The 23,119-nt window shown below is 42.4% G+C and overlaps 1 protein-coding gene and 1 long non-coding RNA gene across 7 annotated transcripts in view; one reads left to right on the top strand and one right to left on the bottom strand.

The window, feature by feature from the left end:
* The window catches only part of GTF3C1 (general transcription factor IIIC subunit 1), an 82,451-nt gene that overhangs the window by 9,982 nt on the left and 49,350 nt on the right, over nt 1–23,119 (bottom strand). For all 6 annotated transcript variants that reach the window (XM_073362655.2, XM_073362659.2, XM_073362658.2 and 3 more), the window contains 10 exons: nt 21,849–21,930; nt 19,886–20,071; nt 17,116–17,270; nt 15,235–15,377; nt 9,964–10,045; nt 6,869–6,981; nt 5,607–5,669; nt 3,733–3,826; nt 1,180–1,352; nt 385–669 (listed from right to left, as the gene is read on the bottom strand). In XM_073362655.2, coding sequence (XP_073218756.1) covers nt 385–669; nt 1,180–1,352; nt 3,733–3,826; nt 5,607–5,669; nt 6,869–6,981; nt 9,964–10,045; nt 15,235–15,377; nt 17,116–17,270; nt 19,886–20,071; nt 21,849–21,930 — 1,376 coding nt within the window. The remainder of the gene's footprint in view (nt 1–384; nt 670–1,179; nt 1,353–3,732; nt 3,827–5,606; nt 5,670–6,868; nt 6,982–9,963; nt 10,046–15,234; nt 15,378–17,115; nt 17,271–19,885; nt 20,072–21,848; nt 21,931–23,119) is intronic.
* LOC140918391 (uncharacterized) lies at nt 2,584–17,814 on the top strand. The gene is made up of 3 exons (XR_012161179.2): nt 2,584–7,959; nt 8,680–8,794; nt 11,668–17,814. It is a non-coding gene; the product is annotated as an uncharacterized LOC140918391 (long non-coding RNA).

Below are 23,119 nucleotides of genomic sequence, written 5' to 3'. Positions count from 1 at the left end.
CCCACATAGAAAACATAACAAAAACACCAATTCATAGTAATTCCCTGAAATGGTTAGGTTGGTACAATGGCGATGAGCATGTGCAATTGACACAGCTAGGCTATGCTGCCCTGATTATCTCTGAAAACAGTGATGAAGTCTTTGGCGATTCTATCTTCACCATAGGTATGTTCTTTCAGAATAATGAGGAAGTTAACACATGCCAATGCTCAGATGAAAGACTAACAAGTGCTGTTAAATCTTCAGGATGGTCCCTGAAAACATCCAAGATTGCCATTGGAAAGCATGTGCTGAAACGCAGAGCAGAATATTCCCATGTCTGTTGTCAATTTCATTCAGCAAGTTATACACAGCCCTTATTTGGATAAGAGCATTAGTGTTTACCTTTTGATGACTTCATTCTCCACCATAGTGCTGTCCACCACGATTATTTGGTCTGGGATCCTCACATCCACAGAAATAAGGCCCAGGGAGAACAGGGAAAGAATTGCTACACAATGACCTCCGGGGCCATCCATAGGAAAAGCTAGCATGCCTGCTGAATCTTTGGCTTCTTGATCCTTGAATGAAAAGCTATCTGGTTCGTCTGATTTTCCAGCTTCCTTGAGCTTCTCTAGGAACTGGAAGGATTCTGTACAAACTGTACTAGGAAACCGCCATGTGAAGACTCTGGACACAAAAACATTTGAATGAAGATATACAGGGTTTGTACTACTGGGCAGAAATCCCAAAAAACTGCAAAAAATCCCAAAAGGAAATGCAACAGTCTATGTTCCAGGCTGTAGCAAAGCATCCCAGTGCAAAGAAAAACCCTCCATTTTCCTAACAGCTGTTATGCTATCCTCTCCTCAGTGCAGTTTCCAGCATAAGGGGCGTGGCTGGAAGAAAACAGGCTTGGTTCCCTACAATTCTCTGATGATCCCCCAGCTGCCATTTCAGCTATACTAACCTAGCCTGGGGACTAGCTGAAGCTGCACATTTAAACCACCTTTACACCCTCAACTCTTGCTGTGTGCTCTTTAGCCATAACAGAGAATCTGGTCCCTAGCTTCTAGTTCCTCATTGTTTCTATTCCTTGTTAAGTAACAGAGTTATATATTTTATCCTCTATTCAAAGCATGTTTGGAGACATTACTGCGTTAGCTCTATACAGTACAGCAGACTTTGCTGGACATTTACCTGTAGTAGCTTTGTGATAGTTGATATGACATAGGCACAAAGGGCAAAGCCCGGCTTTTCTTTGGACCCAAAGTATGGTTAACCCGACGGCGATTGACCAAACTTCTCTTCTGACATTCTAGGAAAGCCTTCACAAGAATGTCATCCTTGTACTCACGGTACAGCCGAAAAGTCTGCAACACACACCGTTTAAATGCCAGATTAACAGCAGGGATACATTAATAAAATCCACATATTGCAGCCCAAACCACAAACTCTTCAGCTCTGTAGAGCAAAGTTACATCCAAATCAGAACAGTGACTCAAGGCAAGACAGACAGAGAGCAAAGTCATCCCTGTATGTCCAGATCCTATTGTGGGGGGAAGCACTATAAATATGATAGCCATTACTGAGATACTGGAGTGAGCTTTATGGGTAGTCTCAGGTACTGACCTCATAAGTACTTAGCATTAGCTCTCTATTCTGTTGTGGTTTTTTCCAGAGACCGAGTCACGATCACGTACAACAAAATATTTTATGAGATATGCTATTTATAGAGAAATTTATACCCAAATATAACAAAGTTTCACTTGTTTGCTCAAGAGGCAAAACAAATTCCATTCAATTTACGTGGCGGTTTGCTTGCATGCAGATCCTGGTAAGAACTAGGAAACCATTTATTTGGAATCAACAGCCCTTGTAATCAAGTCTGTATGAGTTGTTTATAAATTGTCAGTTACATTTTCAATATGAAACCACAAATCAGAACTTACAGTTGAACGTAAGCTTAAGGACATATATATATGTTTATATTACATTTACAGGGTTTCCTAGGAACCAAAACCAGTAAATTCCAGTGATGTGCACCAAATTCTATAGAACTTCGTAAACAGAGTGCCTGTCTGATATTTCAAAGGTAAGTATTGAGATCAGCTGCTGTTATGATTGCACATTTAAAATTCTTCATCTATTTTTCTCATTAAAAGGATCACAACACTTTCAATGCACTTCAAATATGTGCATAATTATCTATGTGGAAGTACGCCATGACAGATACAATCCCATGTAATATCTTTGGGAACCTCATTTTATTAAATTTATGACTGGTTTACGTATGATTGTGTTCTTCTCCATGGAGGAGGGTTACCACAGTTCCTACAGGAACTAAAAACAGTGGGAGGTGATTAAAGTGAATCACTGAGACTAAACAACTCTAGAGAGGTACCATCACCTAGGAATGCTTGCATATACTGGTTCAAGATGGCTTTTAGGCAGTCTGGCTTGCTGGGGATATAACAGTGTAAGGCAGCCTTATACCTTCCAGTCAGAAGGGACTGGGACGAGGGTCCCTACCCAAAGACAGGTGATGGTAGGAGACTTGAGATCTGATTGGGAACTCCTGGAGTGGATCACAGGGGAGGGGAGGGGAGGAGGAAGGGGAATACAGGTGTAGTTACGCTGAAACAATTTCAAAGGTAAATACTGAGATCAGCTCTTGTTAGGATTCCAAATTTTAAAAAATCTTTATCTATTTTTCTCATCATTAAAAGGATCACAGCATTTGCACTATTCAGTGATCTTTGTGGAATTATTTATGTAGAAGTACACATCCTGCAAGTTGAGAGCCATGAACCAGTCTTGAGCTTGGAGTGATGGACTGATGGAGGGAAGTATTACCATTCTGAACCTGAGACATGTACATATTTGTTCAGTCTGCTCAAGTCTAAGATAGAAGAAAGAGGGTTTTCGTTCTTCGGAATGAGGAAATACTGACAGTAGAAGCCGCTACCCCTATACTCTGGAGGAACCTCCTCTACAGCTCCTACAGGAAGCAATGAGACCACACTGCTGATTGTAATAGGCTCTTATGAGAAAGGTCCCTGAGGAGGGATGGAGACACCATGGACAATGATCTCTAAAATCCATCTGTTGGCTGTCATGGCAGACAACATGCAGTTGAATGGATGAGGTGGATTCCGAAAGTTATGTTTTCTCTAGACTGGGTTTGATGCAGATCTCAACCATCTTATCAAATCTACATACGTATCAAAGCAGCAGTGTGCATTGCCAGGGAAGAGGAAGGTTGGTGCCTCACGTTGTATGGCGCATGCCTTTTGGCACGCTATTTCATCTGCCTGGGGCACTAAGATGGTGTGTGCTGTCTCAGCCGTGGCTGGGAATGGTACAGCTTGCAGTACGAAGGACAGGTGTAAGTCCCCAGAGAGTACACGAAGCACTGGAGTCATTCAGTGAGCGCGGAGTGTTGTCCATCCTCTTGATGAAAAGCTCTGTGCCCTCAAAGGACAAGTCCTCTATCATGGTCATGGGCTTTAACAGGGAACTGAGGGAGTGTTACAGCTGCCCTGCCCTTTATGCCCTTACGTGGGCGCATGAGGTAGTACAGGACACATGTGTGGCCCCACTGGACACAGCTAGTCCCAAAGATCAGGTTGTGTGTGCATGAGGCGCACGTGCACTTACAGTGGAATCCACTCTGACAAACTTGAAGAACTTTGTTATTTCCATCACAATGTGTTGCAGAAAAAGTGAAACAAAACCAAAATCATACGGTACCTGAAATGACTGGCAGGACTTCATTTGATTATCTGAGAGTGCCAAAGTACTCTGAATCAGGTTCTGGAGCACTAGGAAGTGAATATCATAGATACTGAAAGAAAACAATCGCATTACTTTATTCAAGGCATTCTGAGCACGAAGCACCCAATCACTAAACTAATGCAGTAATATTTAAATGGAGTGTTTGCCTGTAATGTTTGCATATGCGTGCACACACACAGTTAGTCAATGTTGCTACATCTGAATTCCTAACGAAATGGGGACATTTTCCCTACGTGCTACACTTGGCTTTTTCAAGAACTTTATACCACTCCAGGATAGTTGGATCATAGCTCCTCCCAATCAGCCAATGGAGACAGAACTCTTAGGGTTTTTGATGACATCACACACCCACATAGAAGGATCTAGCTCTCTCCCAGCCTTCACTTGGTTTCTTCAGAATCCTTACTTTAACAAACATAACACTTCCGTAAGCTTTTAAAATGACTCTCAATAAACACTGGGTACCAACATTCTCAGAGGGTCTGGACTGTTATAGATCTTGAAGGAGAATTAGCAGATAAAGAAAACTTCCCCTTCTCTCCTCTATATGTGTTCAGAAGCTTGGGACCTTCCAAGGCAGTTTACAGTCTAACAATACAGATGGAATTAGTACCTGACTGCTGTCTATAATACCCTTCTGCCAAAGGCCACAGTTGCAGAAGTAGTCACTCCTCATCTATAGTGTTTTACAAACAAGAGGGACTGTAATACTACTTATGACTCCATTCCTTAGACTAGGTGGAGAAGATTAATTTGGAGAATAGACCCGTGACTAATTAGATGAATTTAAGAAACAGAGATGTAAGATGAATACCCAGAAAAGGCTTCCTGAGAATGAAGTGGGCCAGGCAGGAACGGTCTCCCCCTGCTTGGCAGCCAGAAAACTAAACTGGACAAAACTCTGGTAAGTGTACAACAGGGGAAATTCTGCTGTGGCAGGGAGATGGGGTGGTCTGATACCATGTCACGAGCACACTTATAAACACCTCAAGTCATTGTGGAAGCTTAAGCTGGCAAAGTTGGCAGTAGGCGCACATCACACCTGTGCTCCATGATCTGCACTGGCTGCCCACTGATTTCTGGATAGAATTTAAGTTGTTGGTTTTGACCAACAAAGCCCTAAATGGCCTGGAACCCTACTTATTTGATAGGTTGCCTTTCTCCCCAGGACATGCTGCAGCTGTAATCCGTGATGGTACTTCAGTTGGATTTCCATAGATCAGGGTTTCTCAAACTTCATTGCACCGTGACCCCCTTCTGACAACAAAAATTATTACATGACCCCAGGAGGGGGGGACTGAGCTTGCTGAAGCCCTGTTGGGCTTCAGCTTCAGTCCTAGCCAGTGGGACTCGGGCTTTGGCCCCAGACCCCAACCAGTCTAAGCTAGCCCTGGTGACCCCATTAAAATGGGGTCCCAACCCACAGTTTGAGAACTGCTGCCATAGATTTTAAAGAGAGAGGGAGCGGATGGTAGACTGATCTCTGTGTGAGGCACTCAGCTTTGGAACCAGCTTGCCTCTTGGTCTGAAACAGCTTGGACCTGACTGAGTTGCAGGGCATGCTGCGAATCCATCTGTTTACTAAAGCTTTTGGAGAGGAAGGCGTTGATGGGGAGTTGGTGAAAGTCTTTGTTGGCTGTTAGTTTTAGAATCCTCTCTGTAGCCTATGTCAACAGTGCCTATAGCTTTAACACAAGCAACTTTCTATTAGTATTTTCTCCACCCTTCTCCAATAACCAGTGAAAAGAAAAGACTATCCATCTCATTTTCACTGAGAGCCCACAATAACTCAGGAGCTCTAATGGGAAAGGCCTCTAACTCCCCCTCACCTGTTGAGAGCATCCTGTTTGATGCTTTGATTTGCTTCATCTCCAATGGCCAAAACTCTGAACCTGGTTAAGAGAGAGTAAAAAGGAAACATTTAAACACAGAAAATAGTATGCCCTGTATCACAGACAGAGCCCCTGATTTTATTTTAACCCTTGAAACGCTGAAGGCTGATATTTATCATTGTTAATCTTGACACAACCTGCAAAAACAATGTTGGGGAACCACCTGTCCTGGCAGACCTCAGCAGAGCCACAGAGATGAATTCCCCGGTCTCCAAGAAGCTGTTTGTCCACATCCAGACTGAAGCACATAGGGAGGAAGCAGCATGGAGCCACTGTCTATGCTGTGGATACAAAATACTTCTGTCTACAGGGCTGGTGTGTGGGAAGAGAGAGAATTTTTGTATTAGAGAGGGATGGCATCTGCTCTTATCATCCCCTAATGTGAAGGAGTGGAAAGGACTTACATGTTATTGGGTGATAGAATGTCTAGTTCTCAGTCCCAGTGTTTTCTGCAGATGTGCAGCTCCTCTCAAAGTCAGGGAAGTTAATGAGGTGACTAACTTTGGGACACCAAAAGAATAAGGCCAAAATTTTCATGCTTGGCTACCTAAATTCCCCATCTGTAGATGGGTACACTGATACTTACCCTTCCTTGTAAAGTGCTTTGCAATCTACAGATGACAAGTACCATATAAGTGCTAAGTATTACTATTACAGCAACTAGGGATGTGATGTGTCCACTCTTTTAGGAATCAACATTAATACTTCATTTTTATTATTTAATGGAGACACCAACTACAAATCCCAATGTAAAATCATGCCACCTAATATGTGCAAAACAGTGAGTGGTTTGTGACAGTTATCTATTACAGTGGCACAGGGCACATCTAAGTACTCAAAATATTTTTTCTAATAGAAAAGTTAAAGACATGAATGACATTAATGAAAACTATAATAAAAATTTTCAATATAAAATGCAATTAATAAAAACAATATTTAATATCTGGTGTGTAGATGAGAGTAATTAAAAATGTAGAATCGTTATTTCAGAACAAATTTAATGAACAACTTTTCTTATACTTTTTCAGTATTGAAATACAGTATTGAATACTTTTTCAGTATTGAAAACCAAACTGCAAATTTTTTTATACCATGATTCCAGGTGCTCTCAAAAAGTCTGAAATTCTTGACAGCAGATTCTCTATCTAGTTCTGATCTCACCTTTGCATATGACGTTGAGAACATCTTAAGTAAAATACCTGCAATACAGCTCCTGCAGTGTATCTGGAATTTCGAGTTTGGGATTCCCTAGGGTTGAACTGAATTTCTCTTTAAGTCTCTCCACAAATTCTTTAAACTCTTTTGCACACACCTTTCAAAACAAGAGATTGAAATATTAAACACTTAGCAGGTATGTTTCCTACAGTGCAAAAGGGCAGCAGGACCTCCCTATTTCACATTCATAACTGGAAGACCTATTGCAAATGGCTACAGTTTATGAATTAGCAAGTAGGAGAAGCAGCACAGTAAATAAGCCAAGATAATGTGTCATGAAATGTACTCTGTACCTTCATTTATTTAACAAATGCTGTTTCATAGTTATGAGTAACTAAATAACATATGAAGTATCCTATCGACAGTGTATTCTGTAAAAACAATGATATCTCATTACCAGTGTGACAGCTTTCTCAGAAGAGCCTTGATTTAAATCTCATCTGATTGGAGATTTTTCTGTATACCAGCCCTGCTGCGCAGATTATCAGACTGTGAATTTGTGAGGTTCCACTATTTGTCTCATCAAACAAATCAAGTCTAGCTTCTAAAAGCATTGCTGGAAAGAGACCTAGTATATTGCAGGGGATGGCTGGACCAGATATCTCATTGGGAATATTCCATTTGGTTCCAGAGAAAGAAAGACAAACAGGGACACAGCAGGAAGAGAAATGGAAGAAAGAGGGAAACAAAACAGTAACAGCTGGAGTCAAAGAAAGGTGAAAACGACAGGGATTAGACAACTCCCCCCCCCTTCTCTTTGTTATAAAGGTTGACACTAGAAACTAGATGCAGGAAGATACCCAGCTCAATTTGCTGAAAAAGGAAGATTTCCTTTGCAGTTTTTCCCTGAAGGTTTTTCTACTCCTTAACTTCTACTTTGTTTTCTCTTTCCTGTGCTTTCTCTGAACAAAGCAAGGGAGGAAGTGGAAGCGCAAGAAAGATGGTATTCTCTTCTAAAGGCTGAGACTGCACTCTGGTGGCACAGTCAGGCCAGCGAGGCTTTTAGGTTATGAGTCACAGCATATACTTGGAGCAGAAGCATCAGAAAACCCGCTCCATTCTCTTCAGCATGCAGGTAACAAGATGGGTAGCTCACAACCAGGAGCAGCCTAGCAGCAGGGCACTCTGGTTACTTTAGATGCTGGCTGCCCAAAACCACGTTCCAATTAGCAAATCAGGCCTTTTGGTGATGTCAGGTCAGGATGAGTCATGTGGATGACATTGCCAACGTCTTATTTACATCTACAGGAGCTATAATTCCAGCATGCTGGGGAACGGGGGGCAGAGGCAGGCTAAATTATTATGCTGGGAAGCCGAGAAAGAGGAGATTTTGATTAAGTAAATACTACAGGCAGCAGGTGCAGAGTGCTTCACCAATGACCCACTCCTCCAGCCCAGCTTCTGTGCTTTGCAGGCTGCTCCAAAACTTCTCAAGGTCCTGGTCTGAGCCTGGGAATAGCTCCCATGTCAACTAGATAAAAAGAAGTTCAGCGGCCTCTGCAATGCTTCTAAGGGTCTCACCCAGGCTGGAGGAGAAAGATGGCGTCTTGAGGAGAGCTACTGGCTGAATTTCACATAGAAATACCCTGGCCATGGCCCTCAGTGCTGCAGAGGGGGGCTGGGTTGCCTTTTTTGTTAATCAAGTAAATTCACGTCCAGCACTGCACCCATCCTACATCATCCCAGCTCTCAGTATCTCCCCACCAATCTCTAGCTGAGCATCAGAACACGGTCACCACTGCCAGCCTTGTAAGGAGATTGTCTCATGCTTCTTGTTTGCCTACCACCTCCCCAGGCCTCCTTCCAGGATTTCCTGCTGTCGGCTTCCAGCTAGTTCCTTGGACACCTGGTTTTGTCTCATGCCAGACCATGTTGCCTCCCTCCTGACTTCTAGCCAGAATATTCAGACAGTAAGTATATCAGGAGAGGCAGGAGACACCAGAAACGCAAGACAGAGAAAGAGAGAGGCAGAACAGTCTTGGGGAGAGCTGATCCCAACCATGCTACAGCTTTAGGAAACTATTCCTCATCTCTCGGCCTGCAACACCTATTAGCCTTACTCTACAACCTTTAGGAATCAGCTGGTCACCACACCAGCAGCTCCATAGCTAAGGGTGAAAACAGCCTAGCCACTTGCAAAGCACAGCAGCTGGGCTTGGTGTGGCTGGTCCATGAAGAGAAAAAAAACAAAGAGGCAATTGTTGTTTTAGCCATGTTCACCTCCCACTCTGTACTGTAGGGGTTCCACTGGGAGCTAATCCTCTGATAAACAAAACGGAATGGCTAGATAATAGAAGAGCTAGTTGGGAATTTTCCAACAAAACATTTTTTTCTATAATCAAATGCCAACTAGTCAAAACCCAAACTGCAGAACAGGCTGGTTTCAACATATCTCGTGATTTGAAACAAATTTTGAAAAGTTTTGAACTAGTCAAAAAGTCTCATTTGGACATTTTCAAAATGAAAAGTTTCATTTTTTGATTCAAAATGACTGTTTAAAAATGTTAATTTATTCTGCACAAGGTAACAAAGGGGATGAAATCAACACACAAATGCTTTGATTGGCTCAATCAGAACTTTTTTTTTGAGTATCAATTTGCAAAAAGAAAAAAAAAAGTCTGAAATTGACTTTTTATCTCAATTTGGGAAAAATTTCAAAATTTAAAAAAATTATCACGGGATGGGTAAACTGTTTCCCACATAGCTCTACATAACCAGTAACAAGACTGGTGGGGAAGATTTGGGGCAATTGACACCAAATGGATAATCTGTGGAAGCACAAATTGGCCTAAGAAAAACTAGCTTTGAGGATAGCTTGGCGGTACAGATCTGTATGCTAGGCAACCAAAGGTTAAAGCAGGCTCTGTTGCTGCAAAGCGGTGCTGCTTTCTTGCTATTTGGAGGCTAACCATGTCTGTCTAACTCCCAGAATAGCAGTGATTTGGAGCATGAGTCTGTTTTTAGGAGGTTGACAGCACAAAGGGAAGAGACAAGAGGTGAATCATAGGAATCCAAATACAATTCCATGGAAATGTTATGTTAACCACTCTGTCTCCCTTTAGAATACCTCTCCTCCTACCTGTGGGTCTTGGTAGTTATTTTCCCTCTTCATGAAATCCTCAATAAGAGCTTTATCTTGGTAAACTTCAGCAAGGCAAACTCTGCAACAAATAAGTGTAAAAGTGTTCACAATTCAGCATGGGTCACAATTCACAACTCAGTGGGTCAGAAAACACGCACACAGCTGCTCATTTGGTTTGCCATTTCTATGCACCCTGGAGTACCATATCAATGCTGCTGGCTGAGAAAGTGTGCCTACTGGATCACACACATGCCATTGTCTTCAGTGCAACTAACTCCAACTACCATATCTTCATTTAAGACCTAAGTTCACTTTTGAAGGAGAAGCTTCTCCATAGTGTGAGCATGCTACCATATAAGAATAAGGGAACTGGTATAACAGAGTCTTATCACCTCATCATTTCTTGGGAAAGAAAAGGGAGAGAAAAGTAGTTCTCTGTCTGGATGGAAGAGGAGATGGAGTCTGAAATGATGCATATCTCTAGAAGTCAAGTTGTAGCTGTGTCAGTCCCAGGATATTAGAGAGACAAGGTGGGTGAGGTAATATCTTTAATTGGACCAATGCCTAGTGGTGAGAGAGACAAGCTTTCACGCTTACACACAGCTCTTCTTCGGGACTGGGAAACATACTCGGAATGTCACAGCTAAATACAAGGTGGAACAGGGCAACAAAAATGATTAGGGGACTGGAACACATGAATTATGAGGAGAGGCTGAGGGAGCTGGGATTGTTTAGCCTGCAGAAGAGAAGAATGAGGGGGGATTTGATAGCTGCTTTCAACTACCTGAAAGGGGGTTCCAAAGAGGATGGCTCTAGACTGTTCTCAATGGTAGCAGATGACAGAACAAGGAGTAATGGTCTCAAGTTGCAGTGGGGGAGGTTTAGATTGGATATTAGGAAAAACTTTTTCACTAAGAGGGTGGTGAAACACTGGAATGCGTTACCTAGGGAGGTGGTTGAATCTCCTTCCTTAGAGGTTTTTAAGGTCAGGCTTGACAAAGCCCTGGCTGGGATGATTTAACTGGGAATTGGTCCTGCTTCGAGCAGGGGGTTGGACTAGATGACCTTCTGGGGTCCCTTCCAACCCTGATATTCTATGATTCTATGATTCTAACAGAGTGTTTAGCATAAGTAGTTAACGGATCTGGAGAAGAGCTCTGAGTAAGCTCGAAAGCTTGTCTCTCTCACCAACAGAAGTTGCTCCAATTACAGATATTACCTCACCCACCTTGTCTCTCTAGCAGTCTAGTTCATCTGAGACTTAGGACACCCAGGAAACACGCCTTCTAGAGAAGTAGGTAGTTATGAATAAATTAGGTTTTCTTGTGATATTTAATTATTTTAGCAGAGCAAATTTGTCCTACTGGCACGTCCCTGCATCTCAGTGACAATTAGTTTCAAAAGATCCTGAAGCGCAATCAATAATTCCCTAGAATGCAGGTCAACTGGACTAGCTGATCTGTACATGTTAAAAGTTCTCCAGCCAGTCCTATATCTGAACTTCAACAAAAGTTACATCTCATGGGTCTGTCTTCCTTGTTAATACTTTCTATTTGCTAGCTGAAGACAAATGTCAGAGTTCAGAACCTCAGCCATTTTTCAGTCATTAATTTCATCCCCCTTATTTAGTAACAGAACTACTTTCATTTCCTTTGATATTTTCATAAAAGCCTTTAAAATAAGTTTTTTTTTATTTTTCAGAAACAAGAATGAAAGTCAAACGGAAGATGTTGGAGAGACAATTCAGTGTAATTATAAGAATACCACACATGTATACTTATTACTATGCATAACTGATCTGCTGTTACACACCAATAGAAGCAGCAGAAGAGGAAAAAGGGAACAGATTTTATCAACAGTTAGATAGCACTGTAGATGAGATCTCTGATCATGATAAGATTTTGATAATGGGAGATATGAATGCAGAAGTTGGTAGCAGACATGGTACACAAATGAATAATGTTGGACTACACAGCATTTGGACAGCAAATGACAATGCCTAAAGGTTAAGAACTTGCTGTGAGATGCTCACAAGGTTACATGGAGTTCATCAGATGGTCAAATCAAAAACCAGATTAATCACATCACCACCAGTAAAAGGCACAGACAGTCACTGATGGATGTTAGAGTTTATAGAAGTGTCAAGTGTGGCAGTGATCATGAACTACTAATGGGAAAGATTAAGATTAAGTTAAAGTCCAAGAAAGAGAGGGGTGCAATTGGAGCTAAATTTGATTTTAATAAGTTAAAGGATAGCTCTGTGAGGGAGGCATAGAAAGTGACTCTTGGAGGGCATTTCGGGTCATTAATCTGTGATGATGAAGAAATCTCACTGCAGGCTGGATGGGAAATATTCAAGGAAGTAATAGAAAACAGTGGAGGAAGTTCATGGGAAGTTATTGTACTATTGGCAGATGTGTGAATTAATTAATTTCCTCTTTGCTACCTTGAAACATTGGCGTAGGTGACTTGGAATAAATGCCAAGACGACAAAGTGGTTGTATCTTGGAAAAGGGACAACAGATAGTGTCGACATGCAGTGTTGGTGAAGTCATAGGAAAAAGTAAATCTTAAGCGTACCTAGGAAGCTTGGTCAGTGCCAATGGTTCCATCAAGGATGAAGTTAAAATGATGTTGTTTTAGCTACATGTGCTGCACAGAAATTGATGAAATTATGGGCTGATAAAAACATTAAATTTGGAACCAGACTGAAAATTTAGCAAACCAGTGTACAAACAAAATTACTCTATGGTCTGGAAGCAGCTGCATTAAAGACAGAAGGCGGGAGGCAACAGAGATGAGAGCACGCTGAAAGATGGAAGCTGTAAAGTGGAATGCTTTTAAGACAAATGAAGCGAGAAGGAAAGCAGAGCGGGAAATCCAGGTACAGGACTGCATGCAGTTGAAAAGATTACAATGGTAAGGACACTGGAGAAGACAGACAGATGATACGGTGCCAAAGAAAATAATGCAAAAACAACAAAGGCCATTCTGACATAGAGACTGACCATCGACTAGATGGAGGGACACGGCACGCAGGGACATGGCCAGGCTGGCCTTCATGGAGGAATAAACCAGGGATAGGAATGAATGGTGATGCTGTACTGCTCCTGGTGTCTGCAAAGATGCTCGGAGATGAAAAGATGATACTTATTCTAGGCAGAGCAGGTCGTGTCACCTATTAAAATGACCGGATTTCCCGTCATAAGACCCTGTATACAGATGCTTACAGGTTTGCCAAACTGCAAGCTCAAGCTGATTTTTTATTTTATTTTTTAAGTTTCAGTCACAACCGTTCACACGTTTCTGAATGAAGTGAGGGGAAAAAAGTTTTGTTATGATAAAATTCTGGTTACCTTTAATTTGAGAAGCTCTAGAGGCTTTGGCACAGGGGACTTGAAATTCAGCAGGGAGTGGCCTCTGTGTCAGAGAGGTACCTTTTGCCATGACAGTGAAAATATACCCAAATTTGGCCAAGTTACAAGCCTCTGAAAAATCTCAGTTTGCACATGTTCAGTGGAAACTTGGGAGTTTCATGACAGTTTTTGGAAGAGTCCATCTGCACTGAGTATGCTCCAGCCTAGGGCTGAAGGGGCCAAGCAGGACTTTCCCTGCAATTGCTGGTTCTAGCTTCTATGGGGTCAGGGTGGGGAACCACAATTGAGGGCAGGGAAACTCTCCTGTGGTCTCAGTGCTCCCATGGCTGGCACCCAGGCACGTGGAGAAGGAAGACACCCGACAGACACTAATGCAGAAGGGACAAAAGCCAGGGGGTTGGGGTGGGGAGGAGAGTGGGAGAAGGGAACAGGACAGGACCAAGGACTGGGATTGCCTGGGCAGGGGGATAGGAGCAGGCAGGAATACAGAGACTGAGCAGGGAGACTGGACAAAGAATCAGACATGGAGAGAAGAGGAGACAGATCTGATGACAAAAAAAGGGTGTGGGGGAGAACTATGTCTACCTGGGGAAAAAGACAAGGAGCTAGGGACAGGGTAGACTGTGACAAAGCTGGCTAGGATGGAGGTGAGGAGACAGTTTGGATAATGAGCCCAGAGAGGAAGACTGGGAACCATTGTGGGGAGAGAAACTTGAGGAGTGGAAACCTGCACTGCCTAAGCAAGGAGACAGGGGTGAGAAGGAGGCAGGACTCGAACAGAGACAGGTTGCAGGAGATGGGATAGAAGGGGTCATGTTTAAGGAGGAATGGACAGAAATGTTTGAGTCCCACTAAAGCACACTCCAGTCCAGTGTCTACAATCAAACCTAGTATTCCTGAGTCTGATCACTTTTCTGATGTCAGCAAATATCTATGAAACCCACTGGCAAAGTGACCAACCTCTCCTTAGTACTGGTTCACAGAGACTGACAACCTACTACTGCTATCAGTTAATCTGTTAGCTCAAGTAGTAGAGGCCTGTGGATTGGATCTCCAGGTTCCAATTCTGCTGATGACCCATGTGGGTGAGACCATATGATGCCACATGATGGAATTTGTTTTTTCAGTTTGCTTTTTTAAAAACCTATGAAATTACACACAAAAATACAAATAACAGATTATTACAAATAATTGTAATACAAATTACAGTAAAGGAACATTAAGGCCACAAAGTCAAGCACTCAAAAGTTAGGAAACAATACAATTAAGATTGCCTATATAACCTTAATTTGGCACCCCTCTGAGCATTCATGATAAAATCTAATTGGATAATATTATTTCCCACAGGACCCCTGCCTCATTCATAGGCTAGAAGTTGTTCTCGGGATCAATCAGGTTGGATGGGCAACCTCAACTCTAGCATTTCCTATCTTTAAAATGCTTGGCTTTGCAACCTAAATAATACTTTAATGTTGCTTTTTGTGTGTCGTATGTATGATACACTCTCCTCCCCCCCCAAAAATCATCAGGAAAGCCTGTACCTAGTTTATAAAATAAAAGTTGAAGTGCCCCGGAACATGACCCAGGCTACAGTAACTTCAATGAGGCAGAGTAAGTCTGTGGAACTCAGAAGTGATATGGCAGGACCAAGAATCCCTGCATCCTAAACTTTGACTCAGCTATGCGTGGTGCACCTGCCTCTGCCTCAAGATGTCATAGATCATGTAGCATGCCAGATTAACTTGTACAGAGATGCCCAAAGAGGGACACTGGAGATTTGAATTAATAGGATGGAGGGGGACAAAAAAGCAGGAATCCAAGTACGGAGGAATGAAATCCTTAACTTCATTTCATAAATATTTAGAAAGACAAATTAAAAAAAATCACTTACTTATAATTAAGATAGGTTTGTGGATTTTTGACAATGTAGCGAGCTCTTCGTCCAACAGAATGAGAAGTTTTATCTAAAGATTCTTCAAAGCTGGCATGCATGATATCTCGGACAACCTGCCATGGAACAAACGGTCCTTTCACCTGGATCAAATACAAAAAGAAAGTCAAAGCTCATCTTACTTTGACCTGCAGGTATGCAAGTGATGGCTGGCAACAACCACTAGAAAAAAGGCCGCAATCCTTTCCTGTATGCCCCTCCACACACATTTATAACTGTCAAGACATTCATTTTTGCTGCTGGGATTTTCCATGTTTGCTCTGTTCCTAAAAGTGAAATCTGGTCTGGAAATTTTGAACACAACCCCTTCAGACATTCATGAGATATGGAAGGGTACAACAGTTTACTTTTCCCCACTTAAAGTACAGGCTAAGACTTTAAAATATATCATAAGAGGGGCTAGTAGCACTTCCTATTAAGATCACCCTATACTACTTCTTATAAGACTCTGTTTTCAGTTGCTTATAACTTTGCCACTTTATTTCAACTGAAATTTTCAATGCTCGGTGTTTGCCTCTGGGGGGAAATTTCAGCCAAAATCATTTAGCTGTTTCTGGGAATGAGTCAAGAGAAAAATAGGTTGTTTTGCCCATGTTAAAGAATTTTGTTCACCTCTTCTTTGAATAGCTCTAGCATGCCCATTCTTTGGAGCAGTGCCTTGAAATATGGCAGGGGGTGACCACTGCACCAGAGATAAATCTTTTCCTGTCTTGTAAAAATCCACTCACATTAACCCAAATTATAAGCCTCTGAAAAACTGCAATTTGCACATGCCCAGTAAACACTTGAGGGATTTTAGCAGCTAAAATCCCTCAAGATGTCATCTGCACTGAGCATTCTCCTGCCCAGGGCGGAGAAGGACTTTCTCCAAAACTGGAGTCTGAGTGCTGCAGGCTATGCTAAGTCTGGACACCTGAAGTGAAAACAAGGAGTCTCTCTCCTGTGATCTCCATGACTGAGCCCAGGCAGAGTGGAAGAGGAAACTGTCTGATTTGAATGCAAAGGGGACAAGGGCCAGACCCGTGGAGGGGATGGATGAGTAAGCTAGGATAAGGAGCCTTTAAGGGGAGGAAAGAGAGGGATTGTATATCAATACAAACCAAAGCTTTGTTTAATGACAGCTAAAGTTGCTTCAGGACACATCCCATCTACCCATAGTACAGAAGCATGGGAATAAGAAACTAAGGAAAATCTCCTGCATTCCTTGCTACCTTCACTTCACTTGCAATGCTGTCAGTAACAACTTTCCACTTCCATAAGAAACACATTACAATAAGCAATATGTACCTCAAACTACATCCAACTCATAAAACCTTGGTAATCTCATACTCTCGTCTCAGAATGGCACACATCCTATTCACTTGGAAAGTTATCCCCCCTTAACACTGAAGATTCATCACTATGTTTTTTTGTGTTGTAAGTTTTAGCATTGGTCCCAACATCACATACTACAGAAGGACAATTTCATACTTCATCCTGCTTTTCAAAAGAGATCCAAAGAAAAGGTAAGAGTGCAGAATATTTTATCTCATGGTGCTTTTTGGTACAGCAATAACTAAGCTCTGATTTCCCCCTTCCAAGTACCCTAGAAAATTCAAACCACTTTACAAACTACAAATCAGCATTTCAAATTAATCCTACAATTCAAATCACACAATACCTTGGAAACCTTTGTCACCTCCGTGAACATAAAAAGTCTGAAGCAAGCCCAAATGTGGTGTTGCTTCCACTCCCCCATAATACAGAGGGATACGGCAATGCCAATGCTATACTAGTTCTACTGTGTACACATTCAGTAGAGAAGTGATAAGAAGTGAGCACCTTTGTGTTTAGCACATTACTGGCAATTCGACATAGCATGAGCAGGCTGTCTTCTTGCACAGTCCAGGTGACACGCAGGCGCGTCATTCTCAGCAGGGCGCTCTGGTCAGCCTCATCATGGTAGCGCAGCTTTTTATTTTTTTCTACAGACTCCTCTAAACACAAACCCAAAGAGAGACAATTATACTAACAGTGTTTGTAGCAAGGCCCTTATTCTTATTGAATTGTATTATGCTAATAGCTAGAGGCTCCAGCTGAGCCTGGAGGCTCATTGTGCTAAGTACAGTATAAACATATAGTCCTGGTGCTGAACAGTTTACAGTCTAAACAGGCAAGACAGACAAAAGGTGGGAAAATGAAAGCACTAGCCTTATTTTATAGGCAGAGAACAGAGGCACAGAGAGACTAAGTGACTTAGTCTGCGCAGTATTTCTGCCTGCTCCCAAAACATGACTTCTATTATTTATTATTTGAGGTGCCCACTACGTACAAGGTGCTCAGGAAAGTGTCCCCATTCCAGAAGCTCAAACTGAGAAGTCTGATTGAACATCTAATTGTAAATAATTTGTCTGAAAAAGTTAACAATTTCAGTGATGAAGGGCCTCATCACATCCACCTCTAGATGATGATTAATTCCTGGCGCTGCCACTGACCTGTTCTGTGACCTTGGACAAGTCTCTTGACTGCTTTATGCCCGTTTCCCCAACCTTTGTCTGTCTTGATGATAAATGCTTTGGGATAGAAATTGTCTTTTACTATGTGTGTGTAGAATGCCTAGCAGAATGGGATCTGTAAGTGTTACTGTAACATACATAATAATAATAAGGGGGTGGGTAGAAGGGGGGGAGTGAAGGATGACAAAAAAGAGGAAGGTTGAGGGGTTTTAAGACAATGAGACTGAGATTAGCATTGTTGAGGTGAAGTCGAGCTCCTATTTCACAGTGCCAGTGTTTTGGAAAAATACTGGCAAGATGATGAGCAGAGAAGAGGTGAAAGAGGACAAGGGAGAAGTAGTCAGCAGGATTAGAAAGGAAGAGTCAAATCAATTTAATGTTGTGTGTCAGCACAGTCTGGTGGCCTTTTCCAAAGGGGCTCAACAAAGCACAAACAGCGATGCGAACAACTTTGCCTGGAAATCCAAGGGGTGGTCAGTGGTCTCATTAGCATAGGACACAGGGGAGCTGAAAGTAGAGACCACGGAGCTAATAAGGGGAGGGATGTCAGATGGAAAGGTGGGGGCTGAATGCAGCAGAGAAGCCAGAACATGAGATATTCAAAAAGGAAGTAATGGTTGGAGAGGCAGAATTCAGAGATGGAGACATCAGAAAGAGAGGTTATTAAAGACCAAAAGTCCAAGAAAGTAATGAGATAGAGTGGAAGAGACACCCCAAAGCTGTCAAAGTAGGATGTTGAGGGGAAATGAGAGGTAATGAAGTCAGACTGGTCAGCACTAGGAAATTCCTGAGAAAGGTAGGAGATATAGGGCCAGGCAGCAATCAGCAAGAGGAGATGGGGGCTAAGTTCCCTTTCAGCTGCATGGCCGCACAGCAGGCTATCAAGGGTCATGCAGGCGCGCACCCATAGGGCCTGGACTGGAGAGGCGCCTCTCCCCTGGCCCCAGAGCTGCCGCAGCCAGAGAAAGGGCTGTGGGGGAGTCCTCACTCCTTGCCGCAGCCCTGGGGCAGCCTGCACCCCAAACCCCTCATCCCTGGCCCCACCTCAGAGCGCACACACCTAGTCAAAGCCCTCATCCCAACCCTCTGCCCCAGCCCTGAGGCACCCAAAGCCCCTCATCCCTGGCCCCACTCCAGAGCCTGCACCCCCCTGTACCCTAACTCTCTGCCCTAGCCCTGAGCTCCCTTCCACAGTCCAGATCCCTCAGCCCCACATCACCTCCATATTGGTGCACATAACAAAATTCATTCCTCACATGGATGTAAAAAAGTAGAGGGAACTTTGGCTGGGCGCATGAGGGGCTTCAGATAACAGCCACTCAAATGGAAAGGGAGAGAAGAGCTGGATAGAGTGGTTTTCAGAGAGGAGCCTGGTGTCACCAGCATAACCTTCAGGATAGGAAGGAGAGAGCACAGACTTAGAGGGAAATATGTGGCGTATCAAGGCAAGTTTATAAAAAAGAATTAAGATTCCAGGGAGTAGGAGGGAAAGGAAGAAGAGGAGGAAGGCGTGCAGGGAGGAAGGAGGCAGCAAAGACAGGGGTTGGAAGGTTTGTGAGAATGAAAAAGTGCAGGCAGGGGAGGAGACACTGAGACAACAGTGGGTAAGAAAGTAAAGGCCATGAAAGTCAGTGGAAGAAGGGTTGGTAATGCCCACAATGTGGGGAGGAGGGAGAAGGAGTGTGACAGGAAGAGTGAAGGCCAGAAGCCAGGAAATGATTTCTACAGAAAACAAACTGACCGCCCTGTGGCTCTCCATGGGAGAGAGCTCTGTGGTGCAACCACAGCAATGGCCAATGGGGCCCAGACTGGGATCTGTGATTCTGCAGCTAGTAAGAATGGCGATACAAATCTGTAAGCGCATGCAGCTAAAGGACAGTGTTCCAGCATGCTGCTATGCTTCCCCAAAGCCAGCACATAGCCCTATGGCACTGACAGCTTTCTGTTCACCAGGAGGGCAACCCAAGGAAGTGGCCAATGAAAGCTTTTGGTTACAGGAAACCTCACAGTCACCACAGCTCCTCTGAAGTGATGCCACAGCAAGTAGACTGCTCAAAACAAAGCTTCTCTTACTGACAAGCATACTACTTGTTTACCTCTCTTTGTCTTCTTTGTCTTCTTCCCAGTGTCTTTCTTAAGCCTCTTACGTTTCTGGCTTTTTCCACCCCTTACTCTCTTGGTTCTGTTCAGAGTTGCTTCTTTATCAATCTCAATACATTCCTCCTTCTGCACAGGGGACTTTGCACCTTCCCTTGCATTCCCCAAAATGTTTATTTTACTACCTACAAAGAAGTACATTTACATCAGTGGAATTTTATAGCAAAATATGCAATGCAATGTTAAGCCATCAAAAGTCGAAATACAAAGTTACATGAGAATATACCACCCAAACTCTGTCCCCTCGTGTATCTACATTATCAGTGTAGTCATGTAATCATGTATTATTTCTCAAAGACAACGTAACAATAGGATTTTCCCCAGGTTTAGATATCCGTATCCCTAAGGAAACATATGATCATGTAGTTGAAGACTGCAATGCGATGCACACGTAAATCAAGAGGGCAGTTAAAGTTTTACATTCAACTTTAGGTTTCACATTTCCTTACTGTGGTGCTTTACTATGCAATCTTAATATTACTGTAGCTCTATTGCATTTAATTTCTTCCAACTTACTGGGAATTAAAATAAAACCAAATTTGAAGAAAATGGTTTGACAGTTTCAAAGTTACTCATTTTTGAAGTCAGCAAGTGAGCCACCTTATCTCAAGTTAGTGTTAAATAAAAAGATTCCACTTCCACTTTAAAAAGTTAATAATAAAAACACTCAGGCTACACAGATTCTCTTCAAACATGGCTTGCAGTTTATACATTTCAATGAGCTCTACAAAACAAGACAAGTATGATGAAAACTTGGGACTTGGGCAGGTTTTAAAGTTTTGAATATTTAAATTCATCAGGCCCCATCATTTTCATCAAAATTCATCAATTTTAAAAGTGTGCTAATTGCATTTTACCACTTGTCTATAGATTGACTAAAGAGTCTACTGTTCATACTTACAGGTTTCAGAGTAGCAGCCGTGTTAGTCTGTATTTGCAAAAAGAAAAGGAGGACTTGTGGCACCTTAGAGACTAACAAATTTATTTGAGCATAAGCTTTCGTGAGCTACAGCATCCGATGAAGTGAGCTGTAGCTCACAAAATCTTATGCTCAAATAAATTTGTTAGTCTCTAAGGTGCCACAAGTACTACTTTTCTTTTTGTTTCTTTAGTAATACATTTTCAAAAACTTCTAACTTTGGCTTAAAACAAAAAAGCAATATTCTTTAAACTAAGCAGAGGCACCTCAATAAGGAAAAAAATTCAGCCAAAAAAGACTGATGTTTTGGGAAAGTATGAAAATGTGAAAATTGTTTTATATTCTACATCACAGTTGGAAGTATAAGACGCCTGATATAATTATGGCTACAGTAGAAAGATCTGAAAAAGCTTCTGGCTTGTCAGTCATGTAGAATGTGTGTCTGTCTGGCCTTTCTGCAAGATGTGCTTCTGAGGCCACGTCTACACTACCTGCTGGATTGGCGGGTAGTGATCGATCTATCGGGGATCGATTTATTGCGTCTAGTGTAGATGCGATAAATCGATCCCCTATCGCTCTGCTGTCAACTCCGGAACTCCACCACTGCAAGAGGTGGAAGCAGAGTCGACGGGGGAGCGGCAGCCGTCGATCCCGCGCCGCGAGGATGCGAAGTAAGTGATTCTAAGTCAATCTAAGATACGTCGACTTCAGCTACACTGTTTTCGTAGCTGAAGTTGCGTATCTTAGATCGATCCCCCCCCCAGTGTTGACCAGGCCTTAGACTCTCCAGGATGAAGTACAAATGACCAAATTCTGTCACACTCATCCAGAAATAGGAAATAAAGTTTTCACTGTTTCAGTAATGACCTAGAATAGCTCATATTATGGGAGGGGTGTGAAGAACTCACATAATCACTGTGGGTTTGAGAAAGAGGATCATAGTTCTAACACAATTACATATTTTATATGCACCATTATGTTACCTCCAGTACTGAGTGGAAGGGGGTGTTTTGTTAAGAAAGTCTGGAGTCTCACTGTAAGTCCATTTTCAGGAACGGCACTTTCCTAAAAGCAACAGAACATCCACCAAAACAAGATGTAAGCACCAAGGAGTACACACTCTAATATTAATAAATTCAAGATATTTCTGAGAGAAGAATGTGTTGTGGACAGTTTTCAGAAAGAGATTTTTAATATAAGCAGTAGAAAGCCTCCTGACATGAGTCAAGGTTGATCTAGTAACGCGATCACCACTAAATATATGGATAGTTTAAAAACATTTCTAAAGTTGTACTGAAACCACCACCATTGTTGGAAGTTCTGAACTTCGTACTAATTCCGTCAAGTAAAAATTTGTGGAGGAAAAGTAGAGAGGAACTAAGAATTTAAGGAATTTATGGTAGGGGTGCTCTAAGGCTGTATCATAGTTAAGACTGAGCAGCAATTTCTCTATAAAACTGCTTTTCAAAGTGCTCTAAACGCCATATGAATTTCCAAGAAGCAGGAAATACACACAAAACAAAACACAAACATTAGAAAACCAGGAAATGCACTCCATTCACCCTACCACTCCACCTAACCATATCTCTAACCCCATGGAAATAGCAATAAAGCAGAACTTTAGCCATTCCCAACAATATCTTCCGTTTTCTGTGTGGCCACTACAACTCCAAATCTGTACTCTTATTTGCACACTTCCATGGACCCTCTGTGCTGCACCATTAATACGGGCAGTATATGTGGTGGGCTGACAGACATAACTGAGAAAAGAGTCTCAGCAAGGGATCAGAGGCTTTTGAACACCTTACACTCCTCCTCCTCTCCCCCTGGAACACTGTTCTTTTCTTCCCTAACCTTCATATCTTGAAAGAGCTGTACAGTACTGTGATATCCCCCAGGGACTCCGGAGGGCTGCACTCACAGGGGGCAGAGTTAAGGTCAGATGGGAGAATGGCATGGGAGGCATTATCCTGTACTGACAGATTTTCTAATGTTTGTTGTGTGCATTTAATGCTTTTTGGAGGTTTCAATGTTCAGCCACCAAATTCCATGTTCTGGAAGTGTACAAAGCACTATTCAGCAACCTTTTACCTTCATATTAATTATGTGTTTGGGTAGTGAATTCTCCTTTGGCCGAATGTGCCGTTAAAGCAAATCTCAGTAAAGCACATGTACTGAAGGGAACCATAACTCAGACTGCATTTCACAATTCAGACAAATTTTCCATCCACTGAATATCAAAATTCACCAGGGT

Source organism: Lepidochelys kempii, chromosome 10 (genome assembly GCF_965140285.1).
Source record: "Lepidochelys kempii isolate rLepKem1 chromosome 10, rLepKem1.hap1, whole genome shotgun sequence".
NCBI classification, from domain to species: Eukaryota; Metazoa; Chordata; order Testudines; family Cheloniidae; genus Lepidochelys; species Lepidochelys kempii.
Note: the sequence above shows the minus strand (reverse complement) of the source record. Positions and strands in the feature narration are given on the sequence as shown.